Source organism: Aythya fuligula, chromosome 3 (genome assembly GCF_009819795.1).
Source record: "Aythya fuligula isolate bAytFul2 chromosome 3, bAytFul2.pri, whole genome shotgun sequence".
Classification (NCBI taxonomy): domain Eukaryota; kingdom Metazoa; phylum Chordata; class Aves; order Anseriformes; family Anatidae; genus Aythya; species Aythya fuligula.
The window spans coordinates 119,188,228-119,204,029 of record NC_045561.1 but is presented as its reverse complement, the minus strand read 5'-3'; the positions used below and the strand labels follow the sequence as shown (position 1 = coordinate 119,204,029).

The following is a 15,802-nucleotide window of genomic DNA, read 5'->3' as shown; positions in this document are numbered from 1 at the left end:
AGAAGCATTCTTGTGAAAATATGCAAGGAGCAGTCTGTCCCTGAGAGAGAGAGAAACAGGTGGATCTGAGGCCCGGGAAGGTAAGGGAGTAGCTTATGGGCTGTAACCGCAAGTAGGAGAAACAGTATTTTTTTTGCGACACTTTTAGGCTTAGCCAGTAGGATAGTGGCCAGTAGGCATAATTATAGCTGTGTGCATAAATACACGGGTATCTGCGCAATAAAGTTGAAGCTTGTGTCACCACTCGTATTGAGTCGATCACTTGCTTCCCCGCGCCGAAATCGGAGGGTCTCGCACTCGCGGCAGCATCTCGACCCAGCGCGTGGATCGGCTCACCCCACGCCGGGTGACAAATCCGAACTTTTTGTCGGACAACGGGGACGGGGAAGGCCCTTCCCGGCCGCAGCCTGGCGCGGGAGGAGGAGAGGGGCAAGGCTGAGCTGGGCAGAAGGACCGCGTGCCCCAGGACAGTGCCGAGCCGAGCCCGGGATGACGCGGGGCGACGCGGCTTCTGCCGCACCACAGAGGTCAGACGCAGCGTTAACACGGGGCCTGCTTTATTAGGGTCCGTGCTGCCGCCCCTACTGCTGATCCACGTTCTTGACGCGCAGGACGACGGGCACCGAGGTGCAGGGGATCATGCCCAGGTCTGTGATGACCAGATCCACCAGGTCGGGCGGTGTCACGTCGTAGACCAGGTTGAGGAGGCGCAAGGACTTGTTCTCTGACCAGCCGCCCAGCTGGGCCTGCCCCTTGCGGAGCACGATCAGGTCGTCGGGGTCGTCTGCGGGGAGAGGAGACGCTGCGGGATCGGCGGCAGGGACCGCGCTGCCGCCCACAGCCCCCCGCATCTGCCCCTCCCGGGCCGGGGTCCCCCTCGTTCAGGGAGAGGAACGAGGGGACGGTTCAGCAAGTCCCGTCCGGGGCGCTAGGACCTGCGCTCGGGGCAGCCGCCCGCGCCCCGCCCCGCCCCGCCCCGTTCCGCCCCGCCCCGCCCCGCCCCGCCCCGCCCCGCCCCGCCCCGCCCCGCCCCGCCCCGCCCCGCTCCCCGTCACGTGCCGGGGGCCGCACGTGTCCGGGCGGTGCCGCCGGCCCGGTGACGCCATCGCCGCGCGCCGCCCGCCGCCATGTTGCGGGTTCCGGGCCCGGCGCCGCGCGGGGCGGGTGGCGGCGGCGCGGCCCGGGCCGGGGCCATGCGGGAGGCGCCGGCCTGAGGCGCTCCCGGAGCTCGGCGCATGGCGTCCCGCGGGGCCGGGGCCGGGGCCGCGGGGCCGGGCGGGGCCGCCCGCGGGCCGCGCTGCCGGGACCGGAGCCGCCGGGGCCGGCCGGGACGGGGAGCGGCGGCCGCCGGGCGGAGCCGGGGCCGCGGCCGGGGCCGCGCGGGTGAGCTCGGGGCCCTCCGGGGGGCGGCGGCGCTGTCCCGCGGCCCGGTGCTGACCCGGCCGTGCCGTTCCGCAGGGGACCCGGCCTTGGAGCCGTCGCCAGGCGGCGGGGAGGGGGCGGCCGCGGCCGAGGCCCGGAGCGACGCCGGCCCCGACGGCCCCGACGGCAGCGGCGAGACCTCGAGGGGCGCGGGGAACGGGCCCGTGGCCGCCGCGCCCAGGAAGCGGGGCCGCAAGTCCAAGGCGGAGCTGCTGGTGCTGCAGCTGTCCCGGGACCTGCCGTGCCCGGCCCCGGAGCCGCTCTGCGTGCAGAAGGCGCTGGACGGCAGCGAGGCCGCCGAGGGCCTGGAGGCCGCCCCCGGCCGGCGCCCCAAGAGGCGGGCAGCCAGAGTGTGAGCGGGGCCGGGGCCGGGCGGGGAACGGGAAGGGAACGGGAGGGGAGGAGGGGGAGGCTCGGGGCTGCGGGCACAGGGCTCCGTGAGGCCCCTCCTCGTCTGAGGCACCTCAGTGCCGCTCCTGAAGCGTTTGTCCTACATCCTGCGACAAACTGGTTCCCTATGGAACAAACGGGCTTCAAACGGGTTTCCCACGGAACCAGCTCCTGCTGTAGGAGAAGGTCCCGGGGCTCAGCAGCGGGGTGTGGACAGCAGCCAGGGCTGCGGCTGAGCGCGCGTTGTGTGACAGCAGGGGGCCGCCTGTGGCAGTGCAGAGGTGGTTCCTGGCAGAGCCGGGGGGAGGCTCATCCGTGTGGCAGCCACACGCTGCTCCGCGGGGCCTCTGAAGGCCGGTCGGGCAGCGCAGGCACCCCCTGAGCCGCCTGGGTTTGCAGGGCAGAGCTGGGAGCTGCGGTGCCCGACCCCTCACCCCGTGCTGAGGGGCGCCCAGCACCTGCTGCGGCAGCGTGTCCCCGCAGGAACTCCTCTGCTGAGCTCGCAGGAAGCTCTCCGGCTGCCTCACCTTCTGGCTGGCAGCAGGCCAGGCGCCACTCTGCATGCTGGATGCCTTCCCAGCTGCTCCCGGAGGGCCTGGGGAGGCTGGGGAGGGCCTGGGTGCTGGCCGTGCCATCCGGGCAGGTGCTGGTGCAGCCTGACTGGGCAGTGCTGGAGCCCAGACAGCGCTAGAGAGCTGGCAGGGCTGAGTGCAGCTCCCTGTGTTCACTGCTGGGCGATGCCTTCGCTGTTCCAGGGCATTGCTTTACCTCCAGGAGCTGGCGGAGGAGCTGACATCTGCGTACCAGCCCCCAGCTCCCAACGAGGGTGCCCAAGAGCCGGAGCCTGAGCGTGTCCAGAAGAAGCGTCGGAGGAAAAAGGAGGAGGAGACTGACAGCGATGATCCCGCACAAGACACTGACTTTGTGCCCTCAAAGGAGGTGTTGCTGCAGGCCGAGGAGGAGGAAGGCAGCGATGCTGCGCTCAGCGAGGAGTCAGAGTCGGAGCTGGAGCCGCATCGGCGGCACAGCACGAGGACGTCATCTGCAGGGGTAAGGGCAGGGTCTTTGCCTTGACTGATTCTTACCTTTGGCGTGCCATAAATGACACGGCGTTTGAGCTGCTGCCTGGTGTGTGTCATGTGTGCATGTACCCCTGCCCACCCACCCTGTCTATTTGAGGCAGGTCAGCCCCAAAGCAGGGTTCTGTCAGGGCTGGCACAGTTCCTGTATGGTGTAAGTGCAGGCGTGAGCTCCTCGGGCTTAACTGCAGGCAAAGGCAGCTGAGAGCCTGGGTGGGGACAGGGAGCTGTGCTCCTGGGGGAGCGTGCGGGGTGCCAGGCTGCTGCTGAAGCTGATGGCAGGTTAAGGCAGGGTCCTGGAGGCTGCCCTGTAGGATTTTGTGCCTTTAGCACAGAGCGACACGGTGTTGGGTGACTGCTGCTGTGGAGACTGGGAGAAAGCCCTGTGCCTGTGCGCTGTGTCAGTGCCTTTTGGGCAGGCTCGGCCCCCAGGGGCTCGCGGGAAGGTTTGGGCAGGCTGGGGCGGCCCGGGTGGGGTCCTCTGGCCAGGTCCTGTGCTGAGTCTGCTCTTGTGCCCAGAGATCCAAGCCCCAGTGCCGAGGCCTTGCTCCCAACGGCTTCCCCAACTCCGTCATGGTCCCGGTGGAGAAGTGCTCCAGCATCACCTGCAGCCTGTGAGTGCAGGGCCGGGGGGTGCAGTGCTGGGTGGGGGGCTGGGCTGGCTGCAGCGGGCGGTGGTGTCCGTAGTGGTTGTCATAGGTGCAAGGACGGAGGGCTCCTATCAGGAGCACCAGTGTGCTGCTGGCACCTGCTGGGGACAGCATGGGAACCCGCTCATCTCAGCCTCATCTCGTCCCCACCGCTGTGCAGCCCCTGCCTGGGGCCGTGCGTGGGGCTGTGTGGGGTCTGGATGGAGCTGGGGGCCCTCAGCAGGGCAGGGGTGTGCTGTGGCCAGGACAGAGCAGGGCACAAGCCCCGCGGTGCTGCTGGGGAGCAGGGTGGTGATGCCCGTTACATCCGCTGCAGGCGGGAGCAGAAGTACTCGCGGTGGGAGTTCCCTGACTGGATCCCTCTGGTGCACAAGTGGACGTGTCTCTCTGAAAGGTACCGTCAGTGGCACAGGGAGGGCGAGGGCACAGAAGGGACGTGTGGCACAGGCGCTGCCTGCACTCAGGCTGCATCCTGGGGTAGTCCTGGCACGGTGGGGAGCGGGCTGGGGTGGAGAGGGGAGGATTGGCCTTAAGGGCTGTGCTCCTGCCTCCCCCTCTTAGGGCCAGGTCCTAGTAGAGCAGATGGCACCTTCTCACGGGCTCTGGGGGACTTGTGGCTTTGGCCAAGGAGTCCGAGTGCCCCAGGGAGGCCAGCAGCAGCGTGCTGTGCTGTGTGGGGGGTGGGATGGCTGCAGGCATCCTCTCACACTCCTCTGCTTCCCCAGCGAAGCTGCCCCGTACCTGCCAGTGGAGGAGAAGTCTCCCCTCTTCACTATCCAGCGGGAGGGCATTGAAGACAATGGTGCCTTGTACAGGCTGAACAGGTTGGTGGAGGGGCTGCTCTGGGGTGCTGGGAGGCGTTACGGTGCCCCCCAGTCCCCGGGCTGCACGGCTGCTGCGTGCTCTGGGATCCTGCCATGTCCAGCCCTGTGTCGGGGCTCTGCGCTGGCTGGGTGCTGCCGTGCCTTGTCCCGTGGTGGTGCTGCTCCTGCCCAGCAGCCTGACCTGCCCTCCTGCCGGCAGGTTCAACTCCCTGCAGCCCCACGAGGAGCGCCGGGACGTGTCGTTCTTTGTGGGCGGCCCCGTGTGGGCGATGGAGTGGTGCCCGACCCCGGAGGGCTCGGCGGCCCCCCAGTACGTGTGCCTGTACTGTCACAAGAGCATGGATGAGACGCACAGCGTGGCGGGGCTCCACAGGGGCCCGGCGCTGCTGCAGCTCTGGAGCCTGGGCACGCTGCAGCAGGAGGGGTGAGTCCGGCCTGGGGATGGCCCCGGCAGGGAAGGGGGGTGGGAGTGGGACCCTTGAACCCCGGTGGTGGGGCTGGTGGCAGCCTGCTGCCTGGTGGTTCGTCCTCTCCCAGAGGCTGAGCCTCGCAGGGCGGTGCTGGCAGCCAGCTTTCTTCTGCTGTGTGCTGGAGCTGCTGGGCACCAGCTCCGCTGTTTTTCACCGTTCAACCCATGCCTGCAGCTCTGCCGACAAAGCCGGGCTGGCCTACGCTGTCGCTACCGACCACGGCTGTGTCTGGGACATGAAGTTCTGCCCCAGCGGTGCCTGGGAGCCGCCCAGCACCTCCAGGAAGGTGGGTGTGCGGTGGGAGAGGCCGTGCCAGCCCTCGGGCTGCCTTTGGCTTTGTCCTGCCGACTGTGAATTCCTCGTCCCTGCCAAAGCCTTGCCTTGGCCAGGCAGGATAGCGCAGGGGGCCCTCGCCCCTTTGACAACAGCCAACGGGAGGCTGAGGGCCCGCGCGTGTTTCTGCAGCACCCTCAGATGAGCCGGCTGGGCCTCCTGGCTGTGGCCTTCTCGGACGGCAGCGTGGTGCTGTACGCCCTCCCGCACCCCGGCGCCCTGCAGAGCTGCCAGAGAACCCAGGTAAAAGGTAGGAAGAGCTGTGGCACCCTGCCCCTCGTCGCTGCGTGCCGGGGGGGCAGCGCACGAGCCCGGGGCCTGCCCACCCCCAGCACAGGGTGTGTGGGGGGTGTGTGTGCCGTGCTGGGGGGCGAGCGGGGCGCTGACACCGCGGGGCCGTGCAGGCAGTGGCGGTGAGCGGGGTGGGGATGGGGCAGCGCTGCGGGATGGGGCCTGGTGGGAGAGGGGAGGGGAGAGGACGGGGGGTGGCTGCCGTTGTCTGGGGGTCACAGCACACCCGGGTGCTGCAGACTGGGGGCTGTGGGGGCACTCAGCGGCATCACTGCAGGGCACGGCTGCACCCCTGTGTTCTGAGCCTTCCTGCCTGCTGCAGGGGGTGGTGGGGGGAGCACGTCCTGCTGGGGCAGAGCTGCGCCTTCCCACCCGGCCGTTTGTCGTGTGGATCTGGGGCTCTGCGCTCCCGTCTGGCACTGCCTAATGGTGCTTGTAATAGCCTCATCTGCTGGGTGCTGAGCGAGATTGATGACCTGTGCGTGCCGCTCGTGGTCGCTCAGCCGTGGCTGACAGCCCATACGTTCGCTGCTGACAGTGGGAAATGGGCTCCCTGCACCGGCGCGTGCCTGCCAGCCCCCAGCAGCGTGCGGCGCCGCCGCCTGCGCCGTTTGCTGGTGCTGCCTCTCCCAGCCCCCTCCCAGGCCGCTGGTTCCGGACGGTTTGCGCTGGCTGCCGCAGCCCCTGCGTGGGGAGCTTGCAGCAGCAGGCGCGGATCCTTCCCCAGCCTGCACAGCTCCCGTGGACCAGCTGGGTCCTGTCGTGTCGCATCAGCCAGGCTGCGGCAGCACGGACTGTCCTTGCGCCGCGCGGTCGCGTCGGGGTGCTGGTGGGGATTTGCAGCTGTGGGATCGCTGCCAGGCTGCAGTGTGCTGTGGCTCCCGGCTCAGCACGGCTCTGCTGGGCCCCCCGTGTGCCTGCCCCAGTGCTTCCACTGCACACCCAGCCCGGGGCTCCTCTCTGCGCTGTGTCCTGGTGTGTTTGCAGTGCCAGAGGAGGCGCATGGCTCTCCTGTATCCGCACGGCACCACCTCCGCCTGTGGCTGCCTCGCTCTGAGATGCAGACGTGCCTGGTTCTCTGCTGCGTGCAGAGGGCAGCCCCCCTCTGGAGGTGGGACTCCTTGCCCAGCACTGTCAGGGATGCTCCTGTGGGCAGAACCAGCACCGGGGGTCCTGCAGGCATCTTGTTGTGCACGCACATCGTCTGGGTGCACGAGTGGGCAGGACAGGGACGGGAGCCCCAGCCAGGGACCTGGGAGCACCAGGCCAGATTTGAGGCTGTGAGCAGCTCCAGCCGGTGGCTGTCCTGACCTTCCTCTGCTCTCTTCTAGATGGGTCCCTCCCCAAGCACGTTATCTGCAAGGTCAGTGTCTGCTGCTGCTGTGCTCCCCTGTTGGGGCTGACACCCAGCCAGCCTCCTGCCTGGGGCTGGTGGGGAGCTGGGGAGGGCATCAGGAAGCCTGCGGAGCTCGCTGGCCCCAGTGTGTTTGGGGCAGCAGCCTTAGAGCTGTGGTCCCAAACCTGCATGGCCCTGGCTCTTGGGACAGGTGGTGACAGCACAGGGCTGTGGCTTATGCTTGTCTTTTTGCCTCCAGGTGCAGTGTACCACCACGCTCCAGGTGGGCTCTATCCAGGCGGGGAGCCCATCAGAAAGTGGCCAATGCTTCAGCCTCTCCTGGATGCCGTCCAAGCCCCACCACCACCTTGCGGCTGGTTTTTATGATGGTGAGTTCCCCTCTTGCTCAGGGTAGGCTGTGTCCCATGGCAGAGCCTTCAAGGCGCAGCTCTTGCCCTGCAGCAGGCAGTCACACCACAAGCTTCGTGCTCCTGCTCCGCACTGCCTCAGGTCCCCCAGTGTGGTGCTGTGCATCCTCTGCCCTGTGCCCAGTCGCTCCCCTGTGCTGGGGCAGAAGCGGGGCAGCTGTCCTGTGTGCGCCCTGCAGGCACCGTGGCCATCTGGAACCTGCTCACCAAGTCCCTGCTGCAGCGTGTGTGCCAGCCCGACGGCTCCCTCAAGCTCTACCCTTTCCAGAGCTTCCTAGCCCACGACCATGCTGTGCGGAGCATCGAGTGGTGCAAAGCCAACAGGTGAGGGCTGGGAAGCTGGTGCTGGGAGCGAGTGCTTCCTGACGGAGCAGGCTCTCTCCTGCCAACGAGGCTGCTGTGCCAAGATGGGTTCCAGCAGACTCAGCGCTGGTGGCACTTGGCCCTCCAAGGCACTGAGGCTGGACTGGGGTTTCTGGGCTGAGGGGTGGCTGCACTGCTCCTGTGGGAGCTGTGCTGCAGGAGCGGGGACAAGGCAGAGCTCTGCTCTGGGGTCTCAGTGCTGCCTTTCTCCTGGTTCTCAGCAACTTCCTGGTCACGGCAGGGAATGACAGGAAGATCAAGTTCTGGGACCTGCGGCGGCTCTACGAGCCCATCAACAGCATCAAGCGGTTCCTCAGCACCGAGGTGGCCTGGCTGCTGCCCTACAACGGGGTTACCGTGGCCCAGGACAACTGCTATGCCTCGTGAGTGCTGGGGCCATCACAGTGCCTGCTCTGCAGCTGGGATCTGCTCTCACCTCTGTCTGTCCCCAGCGCGAGGTCCCCTCTGGTCCCTCCCTGCCTGGGAATGTGAGGGCGAGCTCTGCTCACGGAGCATTGCATCGCAGCCGTGGTGGTGGTGCAGCTGAGGGCACCTGTCTCTGGGCACAAGCCAGGCTAGCAAGGGGGGGACAATGCCCTTGGGCAGGGCTGGGAATAGCTCCCAGCCCTGGGGATGTGGCTTGCACCTGGGCTGCGGGGCTCCCGCTCCTTCGGGGTGGCAGCTCAGAGCTGTTCCCTCATCCCTTCCTTTCTGTTGCAGTTACGGTCTCTGTGGGATCCACTACATTGACGCCGGGTACCTGGGCTTCAAGGCTTATTTTGTGGCCCCTCGCAAGGGGACTGTGTGGGTAAGAGGCATCAGAGCCGTGTGGGGGTCAGGGGCCTGCCGCAGGCCCTGTGCCCTAGCCCCGTCTCCTCCTGCAGAGCATTTCTGGCTCGGACTGGCTGAACACGGTGGCTGCTGGAGACATCACGGGCGAGCTGGTGGCTGCGGTGCTGCCCGACCTGGCCATCAATCCCCTCAACGTCAAGCGCTCGTCGGACCGCAGATTTGTAAGCAGCCGTTGCGTTGTCCGAGCGGTGCCTGCGTGTGCACCGAGCTGGGCTGGGCGGTGCTGCTGGGCTGCTGGGTGGGTGCTGACACCCGGCCCTTGCCAGGGGTCCTACGTCTGGGCACAGGCATCAGGACATTCGGGGATGGGCTTGTGCGTGGGGAAGGCCTGTCCTCTCTGTCCCCTCTCTGTCCCCTGTCCTTGTGGCAAGGTTCCTGCAGCCCCGGTGCTGTCCCTGGTGCTGCGGCCACCTGAGGGGCACGGACAGACCCGCTGCCCTGCCCTCAGCTGCATCTCCCCCACAGCCAGTCTACAAAGCTGATCTGCTGCCCTGCGGCCCCACAGGACCAGAGAATGGTGAGCAGGCACTGCCGAAGACCAGGCTCTACAGCGAGATGGTGGCAAAGGCCTACATTCGGTTTCGGGACACGGACCTGGTACGAGGGCAGAGGATGGAGTGCTCCTGACCAGGAGCAGGACTGGTGGTGGCCTCAGGGCATGGGGGCAGGGGGAGAGCCCAGTCAGCTGGGCTGGCTGGGTGTGTGGGGACAGCAGTGCATGGGGAAGTGGCACAGATCGCGCGGCAGCCCTTCACCCAGCACAGCCTGACTTCAGCAGCCCCCCCAGAGAGCAAGGGGATGCTCTGCTCTGTGCCCAGGGAGCCCGGGCCTCACAGCAGGGTCTGCCTGGCTGGGCAGCCCCAGCAGTGAGCCCTGTGCCTGGTCCTGAGCAGGGCTGAGGACACGAGCCCAGGGCAGGATGAAGCTCTGGGTGTGCTGGGTACAAGGCAGCAATTTGGGTCCCCCAGCACTGGGAAGGAGCCTGGGGCTTTCAGCCTGCCTGGGCCTGTACTTGCCGTGCCAGGCTGTCCTTGGAGCCCTTTGTGAGGGGTCTCAGGAAAAGGCAGCACGCCCAGGGCCCCAGGGATGGGGAGCATCCAAGCTGACAGCCCTGGAGCAGGGCATGGCTGAGGGGGACCTCCCTGCTCCAATCACTCCCCGGGGGGGTGGTTTGTGCTGCCCCGTGGCAGTGCTGCCCTTTGTGGCAGGCTCAGTCCCCTGGCCAAGCCCTGCCTGCAGCTCCTCGTGCTGTGCTGCCCCTCACCGTGCTGCCCTTTCACAGCGCAGCTTCAAGAACTTCTCGAGCCGGGAGCCCATGCGCAGGATGCACTCGCAGGAGGTGAAGGCAGAGCTGAGCCTCGACCGCCTGCAGCTGGAGTCCCTGCACAAGGTGAGGTGGCTGCTCCGAGCCATCAGCACTCCCAGGAGAGCAGAGGCTGCCACGTGCTGCCCCTGGGGGCCGGGGTCCTGGTGCCTCGGCCCCGTCCCTCCTGACCCCCTTCTCCTCCCGCAGGTGCGCTTCAGCCCCAACCTGGACTCGCAGGGCTGGCTGCTGTCCGGCGGGCAGGCTGGCATCGTGCGGGCGCACTGCGTGGCGGGGCTGGAGTCTGGCACAGACCAGCAGCTGCTGCCGCAGTGCCGTGCCCGCTTCAGCTCACTGTACGGGGCTGAGCCCTGCAGCCCCGGCCCCGCCGCAGCCTCCCCCCTGCCAGCCGAGTAGCGGGGGGCCCCTCGCTGCCACTGCCTGCGTTCGCCCACAGCAGCAGCTCCGGCGTCTGCGCTGCTGGGTGCCAGGGGCTGCGTGCCCCTCTTGGTGCTTCTTACCCGGGGCCTGCCCTGGGGAGGGATGGTTGCTCCTGGCTGTCACCCAGGATGCTCAGGACGCTCGTCCTCGTGCTCTGGGCCCAGATGGGTCCTTTCTGCGCTCTTTGGTTTGAGCTGGTGCGGGGAGGGCAGTGGGACTGGGGTCGTGTCTATGGCTTGAGCTGCGGGTCTCAGGGTCTGATGCAGGGGAAGAGCTACGGAGACGCATGTGGGGCTGTGCTTGCGCTCGCCTGCCCCCCTCCCGTTGCTGGCAGACCCCACAGTGCGGGTCCTGGTGGGGGGGACCGGGCTGGCCTTGCCCTGCGTGGGGCAGATGTGGCTTGCAGCAGCGCCGGGAGCTCTGGAATCGCTCACATTGAGCCTGTGTTCTCAGCGGTGCAGTAAATGTGGTTTGTTTTGTACGGGGTGCTGGTGGTGCTACCGTGGGGGGGAGGCCTGGGGCGCGGCGCTGTCAGAGCCCTCCCCGCTCCCCTCCGTGCGGATGCCTCGGCTGCTCTGACACATTTATTGGTGGCCACGAGCTGTGCGGCCACCCGCTGGAGTCCTTGCACAATGAGACACAGACACGCCACAGGTGCACCAGACAGACTCACGAAGGTGGGAATGGGTCAGGCCAAGGCACGGCAGCACCCAGCCCCCGCCTGGGCCTCACAGCTGGGAGCAAAACCACCCAGAGCTCGGGGCGAGCTCCATCCCAGTGTGGATGCAGCGGAGAGGGAGGGGACAGGCAGCCCCCAGCACAGCAGCAAGCACAGACCCCTGGGCACTGGGCCTGGGGCACTGCTCCTGCCTGGCGCATGGTCCCCGTGCCCAGGGCTGTGCCGGGTTTGGCCCCTGGCGTTGCAGAGCAGCACTGGAGGCTCCCAGGGGCACCGCAGCGCTGTGCTGCAAGGGCCGGGTGCTGTGCCCCACGCTGAGCAGGGCTGGGGCCCGTGGGGTCTATGGAGGTGGTGGACACGGGGCAGCACCGGGGCAGGACTCCAGGCACTGCACCCGCCCTACGGTGCCCCCATCCCACAGTGGGCAAAGGGCTCAGGCCCGGGGGTCCTGGCAGTGCGGGCAGCCCAATGCCTCCTCCTGGTACCGCTCCACCTGCACCGTACACGACACGAAGCCGAATTTGCTCTGCAGCTGGCTGGTGGCGTCCCGCAGCACCGTCTCGGGGTTGGCGCTGGCGTCTGGAGGTGGCAGGGACCCACGATCAGCCCCACGGCCCCCAGCCCAGCCCCTGGGGCTGCGCGAGCCAGCGCAGGGCACTCACCCACGGCCACGTGCACGGACACCACGGGGTGGCTCAGCGTCAGCGCCCAGATGTGCAGGTCGTGGGTGCCCCTCACCCCGCTCACTGCCAGCAGCACCTCCTTCACTGCGTCGAACTTGATGCCCCGCGGTGCCCCTGCCAGCCAGGCCAGTCAGGGAGGGGCCGGCCCCAGCCCTATTCCCCAGCTGGGGTCAGGGGGCCTGGGGCCTGGGGGGCAGCTGGGAGTGGGGACACCCCCAATCTGGGACCAGGCTGCGGCACAGTGCCTCTGGGGTGAGGCAGCTGCTCCCCATGTGGCAGAGAAGGGTCTGGGGGGGCTCAGAGGGGCCAGGAATGCTGGGGGTGGGCTGGGTAGGGAGCAGAGGTTGCTGTGGGGTGGGCTGCTCTGTGCTCCCCGAGCAGCCCCTGCAGCCCCTTCCCTGTCCCCCCCTCACCTTCCATGAGCACTCTGAAGACGTCTCTGAGGATAGTGAGGGTGGAGCCAAGGACGAAGACCGAGAAGAAGAGGGTACTGATGGGGTCTGCGATCTTGCATTGGGGCTGCAAAGAGCAGGGGCTGCGTGAGGCTGCGGGCAGGAAACGCCAGCAAGCTGGGCTGGGACCCCTGGGGACCCAGTGCCCCCCAGTGCCCCCCAGTGCCTGGTGGAGGACGGGAGCCCAGCCCACGCGGGGACCACGCACCTTGAAGTAGATGATGGTGGCGGCCACCAGGACACCAATGCTCTGCAGCAGGTCACCCACCACGTGGATGAAGGCTGCACGGACGCTGGTGCTGCCAGGCAGGGGGGCATGGCCGGGCAGGCAGCCCCCCGCGCTCTCCAGCTGCTCGTAGCCCCCCGCGCCGTGGCCGTGGATGGCGGGGGCCTGGTGCAGGATGTATGCCATGCTGCGGGGAGCAGAGCGGGCTCAGGGCTGGGCAGGGAGCGAGAGGCCCCGCTGACCCGACCGGGGTGGGGGAGAGAGCACAGCCAGGGCTCAGCAGGGACAGCGCAGCCACTGTGCGGGGGTTCAGGGCAGGACGGGAATTTGGGAGATTTGGGACTGGGGCACGAGGGCAGGGCTGAGGGGAAATGCTGCTGGGGGGGGCAGGGGATGTATGTGGGGCGGGGAGCGGGGTCAGGGAGTAGGAGGAGGCAGCACTGAGGGGAGGAAGGCTGGGGGCTGGGGCTGGGGGCTTGGGCCACCAGGTGCACGCATGGGGCAGGGCTCAGGCCAGGGCTGTGTGGGGCCAGAGGAGGTAGGGATGAGGGTGCGTGGGACATACACCAGGTTGACACCCACGGCGCTGGCAGACGTGGCCAGCATGGCTCGTGCCTCGATCTCGTAGTCGTTGCTGATGATGCGTGCAGCCGCCAGGTAGACGAGAGCCCCGGTGACAACCCAGATGGAGAGGACGGAGGCCAGCGCACCCAGCGTCTCTGCGGGGTGGGGGCCATCAGTGCCTGCCCCAGCCACGGGGCTCCCCCGGTGCTGAGCCCCCCGCCTCACCTGAGCGGTGCCAGCCAAAACTCATGGTCTTGGTGGGCGGGCGGGTGGAGACCCAAAGCGAGAAGAGGCTCACGGACATGCTGCCCACGTCCGTCAGCAGGTGGGCTGCGTCCGTCATGATGGCCAGGCTGTGCGCCAGGTACCCGCCTGCGGGATGGCACAGCTGGTGGCTGGGGCCCGGGGGGGGTGTCCTAGCCCTGTCCCGGCCCCGTCCCAGCCCCGTCCCCCCGTTACCTATCACCTCTCCAACCATGAAGACGCAGCACACGGTGCAGGCGATGCTCAGCTGCCGCCGGGCCTGGAGCCTCTCCGGGCCGGGGTCGGGGCCGGGGGGGGCCGGGCTGCAGGGGCACTGCGGGGCCCCCCCCGGCTGCGGGGCCGCGTCCTGCCCGCCCTCCCCGGGGCGCAGCGGTGCCGGGGCGTCCCGGGAGCCTGCGAACAGCCTGGGGGGGAAAGGTGGTCAGAGCCGTGCCCGGGAGGGGGCTCCCGGCACCCCCGTCCCCTGCGGGGCACGCGTCCCTCCGGTGCCCGGTCTCGGGGCCGGCCCCGCCGCAGCCGGTAGCGAAGCCGGCGGAGGCGGCCCCCGGGGGCTGCGCCCTCGCCCCTGGGCTCCGTGCACGAACGCGCCGAGAAACCGGGACGAAGGACGGGGGCTCCGGGAGGGCACGGGGCACTCGAGCGCCTCGGCGGAGGGCGGCGCGGGGCTGCCGGCGGGGCCGGGTGGTGCCCGGGGGCCGGTCCGCCCCCGCCCCGTCCCCGCACGGCCGGGGCTGCCCGCGTCGGGCCGGGGGAAGGCTGGACGGGGGCGGCGGGGGACGGCGGTTCCATCCCGGGGCCGGGGCCGGGGGGCTCGAGGTGTCGCTGCCGGTGCAGGGCCGTGACGGACGGGCCGGGCGGCCGTCGGTGTGGGGCGGGGGGTGCACGGGGTGCCGGGGACAGGGCTCAAAGCGCTGATGCGCGGGGCACCCGTGAGGGCAGAGGGGGGACGGGGCGCGGGTGCAGGTACGGGGGACGATGGACGGACGAGCATCGGCGCGGGGGTGGCAGCCGGGCGCCGGTGTCGGCTGGACACCCGCGGGGATGGCGCACAGGTGGGGGGGGATGGTTCCGGTTGGAAGGAGGCGACGGTACCGGGGAGGGGACGCGTGCAGGTCTGAGGGGCTGAGGATGCCGCCGCGGGCTGGGCGGCGATGCCGGTGCTGGCTGGGGGCCGGCCGGGGGCTGCGGAGGTGCCGGTGACAGCCGGATGGATGAGGGCGCGGGGGCGGGGGGCGCCGGACGGGCCGGGGGCTTGCGGATCCCGGGAGCGCGGGGGGTGGCGACGTCGGGGGGTGCCGGGGTCGGGGGCTACGGCGCCGAGGAAGCCGGGGGCTCGGGGGGCCGGGGATGATGGAGACGCGGGGGATGACGGAGGTGCCCGGGGTGAGGGGGGAGCGGGTGTCGGGGGATCGAGGGCTGCGGATGCGGAGGGTGATGCGGGGGGGGTGCGGGGGCGATGGAGCCGGGGGTGCCGGGGGTGCCGGGGGCACTGGGAGGTGGCGCTAGCGGGGGGCGGAGGGGGCGGCTGTGCCGGGGGTGCCGGGGGCGCCGGTCGTGCCGGTCGTGCCGGTGCCGGCGGCATTGCGGGATGGGGTACCGGGGGTGCCGGAGGCGTCGGCAGCGGCGGGGACACCGGTGATGGGGGCGCCGGTGATGGGGGCGCCGGTGATGGGGACACCGGTGATGGGGGTGCCGGTGCCGGGGGTGATGGGGTGGCGGGGGTGATGGAGGTGCCGGTGCCGGGGTGCCGGCGGTACCTCTTGAGGCGCAGGCTGCCGTCGGCGCGGCCGCCTCGCGGTCTGACCAGGCGGGCGCTCTCGCTGCCGGACGGGGCCGGGGGCTCCATGGCGGGGCGCGGGCAGCACCGCGGGCAGCGCGCCGGGACGGCACAGGCCCCGCCCCCCGACGAGGCCCCGCCCCCCGACGAGGCCCCGCCTCCCCGACGAGGCCCCGCCCCCAGAGCGTGGCGGGGCAGAATGGAGCCGCCGGCAGGCCCCGCCCCCCGCCCCGCCCCCGCCCCGCCCCTCCCTCGGCGCGCGCCGAGCCGCGGGGGGGCCCCGCGCTCGCTCCCGACCCGGAGCCGCGGAGCTGGGGACGGGCACGGGGATGGGGCCGCAGGGCTCGCGTCGGGAGCGGCTGCTGGTGGGAGCCGTGTGCTCGGAGGTTCCCTCGGCACGGGGGCCGCCAGCCGCCAGTGAACGCGCGCTCCCCTTGGAGTTACCAAAGTCTCGGGACGCCCGGGGCACCGGGAGCTGCGGGGGGGGAGCGCCCGCCCCGCTCCTCCCGCACAAACGCCGCCGGGCGGCAGGGACCGGGACACCGGCGGGGGGCGCGGCGGGGAGCCCCGACCCTGCCTCCGCCCGCACCCGGCACCCCCGCGCCGCCCGGGGCTCGTCACCAGCAGCACGGCACCGGCTGCCCGTGGGAGCGCGGGGAGCGCTGGTTCACTCGTACGGGGGCTGCTCGGGAACGGGGCTGGGGTGCGGGGAGCGCTCTGCACGGGGGGGCTGCGAGGGGTGTGGGAGCCGGTCCTGTACAGGAGCTGTTTGGGTGCGGGGGGTGTAAGCCTCATCTCCATCCCTGGGAAAGGGAAGAAGCAGCTGATCCTGGGAGTTATTTCCAGGCAAGTAAAGGAGAAACTGATTGCCAGGAGCAGTCAGCATGGGTTCATCAAGGGGAAGTCACGCCTGGCCAACCTGGCGAGCTTCTATGGCAAAACGACCGGTCTGATGGATAGGGGAGGGAGCAGCAG

At 69.7% G+C, this 15,802-nt stretch overlaps 2 protein-coding genes across 2 annotated transcripts; one reads left to right on the top strand and one right to left on the bottom strand.

The window, feature by feature from the left end:
• Positions 1–1,235: 1,235 nt before the first annotated feature.
• On the top strand, positions 1,236–10,158 carry GTF3C2 (general transcription factor IIIC subunit 2). The gene is made up of 17 exons (XM_032184549.1): positions 1,236–1,774; positions 2,568–2,862; positions 3,411–3,505; positions 3,858–3,935; positions 4,267–4,365; positions 4,565–4,789; positions 5,010–5,121; positions 5,301–5,418; positions 6,791–6,822; positions 7,055–7,184; positions 7,403–7,547; positions 7,808–7,969; positions 8,307–8,394; positions 8,471–8,599; positions 8,904–9,035; positions 9,721–9,828; positions 9,952–10,158. Exons 1-17 carry the CDS (start codon positions 1,236–1,238, stop codon positions 10,156–10,158), a joined length of 2,694 nt encoding a protein of 897 aa, XP_032040440.1.
• A 1,136-nt stretch (positions 10,159–11,294) lies between these two features.
• SLC30A3 (solute carrier family 30 member 3) lies at positions 11,295–14,896 on the bottom strand. The gene is made up of 8 exons (XM_032184548.1): positions 14,808–14,896; positions 13,246–13,352; positions 13,012–13,158; positions 12,788–12,941; positions 12,205–12,409; positions 11,958–12,063; positions 11,524–11,658; positions 11,295–11,440 (listed from the first exon to the last, which is right to left on the bottom strand). Exons 1-8 carry the CDS (start codon positions 14,894–14,896, stop codon positions 11,295–11,297), a joined length of 1,089 nt encoding a protein of 362 aa, XP_032040439.1.
• Positions 14,897–15,802: the final 906 nt, after the last annotated feature.

What these genes read in the sequence shown, in the direction of transcription:
- GTF3C2 (XM_032184549.1), top strand. Translation starts at nt 1,236, where the DNA reads ATGGCGTCCCGCGGGGCCGGGGCCGGGGCCGCGGGGCCGGGCGGGGCC. An exon ending in CTCGCAAGGGGACTGTGTGG is followed by an intron (nt 8,395 to 8,470) that starts GTAAGAGGCATC and finishes CTCCTCCTGCAG; the next exon opens with AGCATTTCTGGCTCGGACTG. An exon ending in GCTCGTCGGACCGCAGATTT is followed by an intron (nt 8,600 to 8,903) that starts GTAAGCAGCCGT and finishes TCTCCCCCACAG; the next exon opens with CCAGTCTACAAAGCTGATCT.
- SLC30A3 (XM_032184548.1), bottom strand. Translation starts at nt 14,896, where the DNA reads ATGGAGCCCCCGGCCCCGTCCGGCAGCGAGAGCGCCCGCCTGGTCAGA. An exon ending in CATGGTTGGAGAGGTGATAG is followed by an intron (nt 13,159 to 13,245) that starts GTAACGGGGGGA and finishes GCCATCCCGCAG; the next exon opens with GCGGGTACCTGGCGCACAGC. An exon ending in GTCCGTGCACGTGGCCGTGG is followed by an intron (nt 11,441 to 11,523) that starts GTGAGTGCCCTG and finishes TGCCACCTCCAG; the next exon opens with ACGCCAGCGCCAACCCCGAG.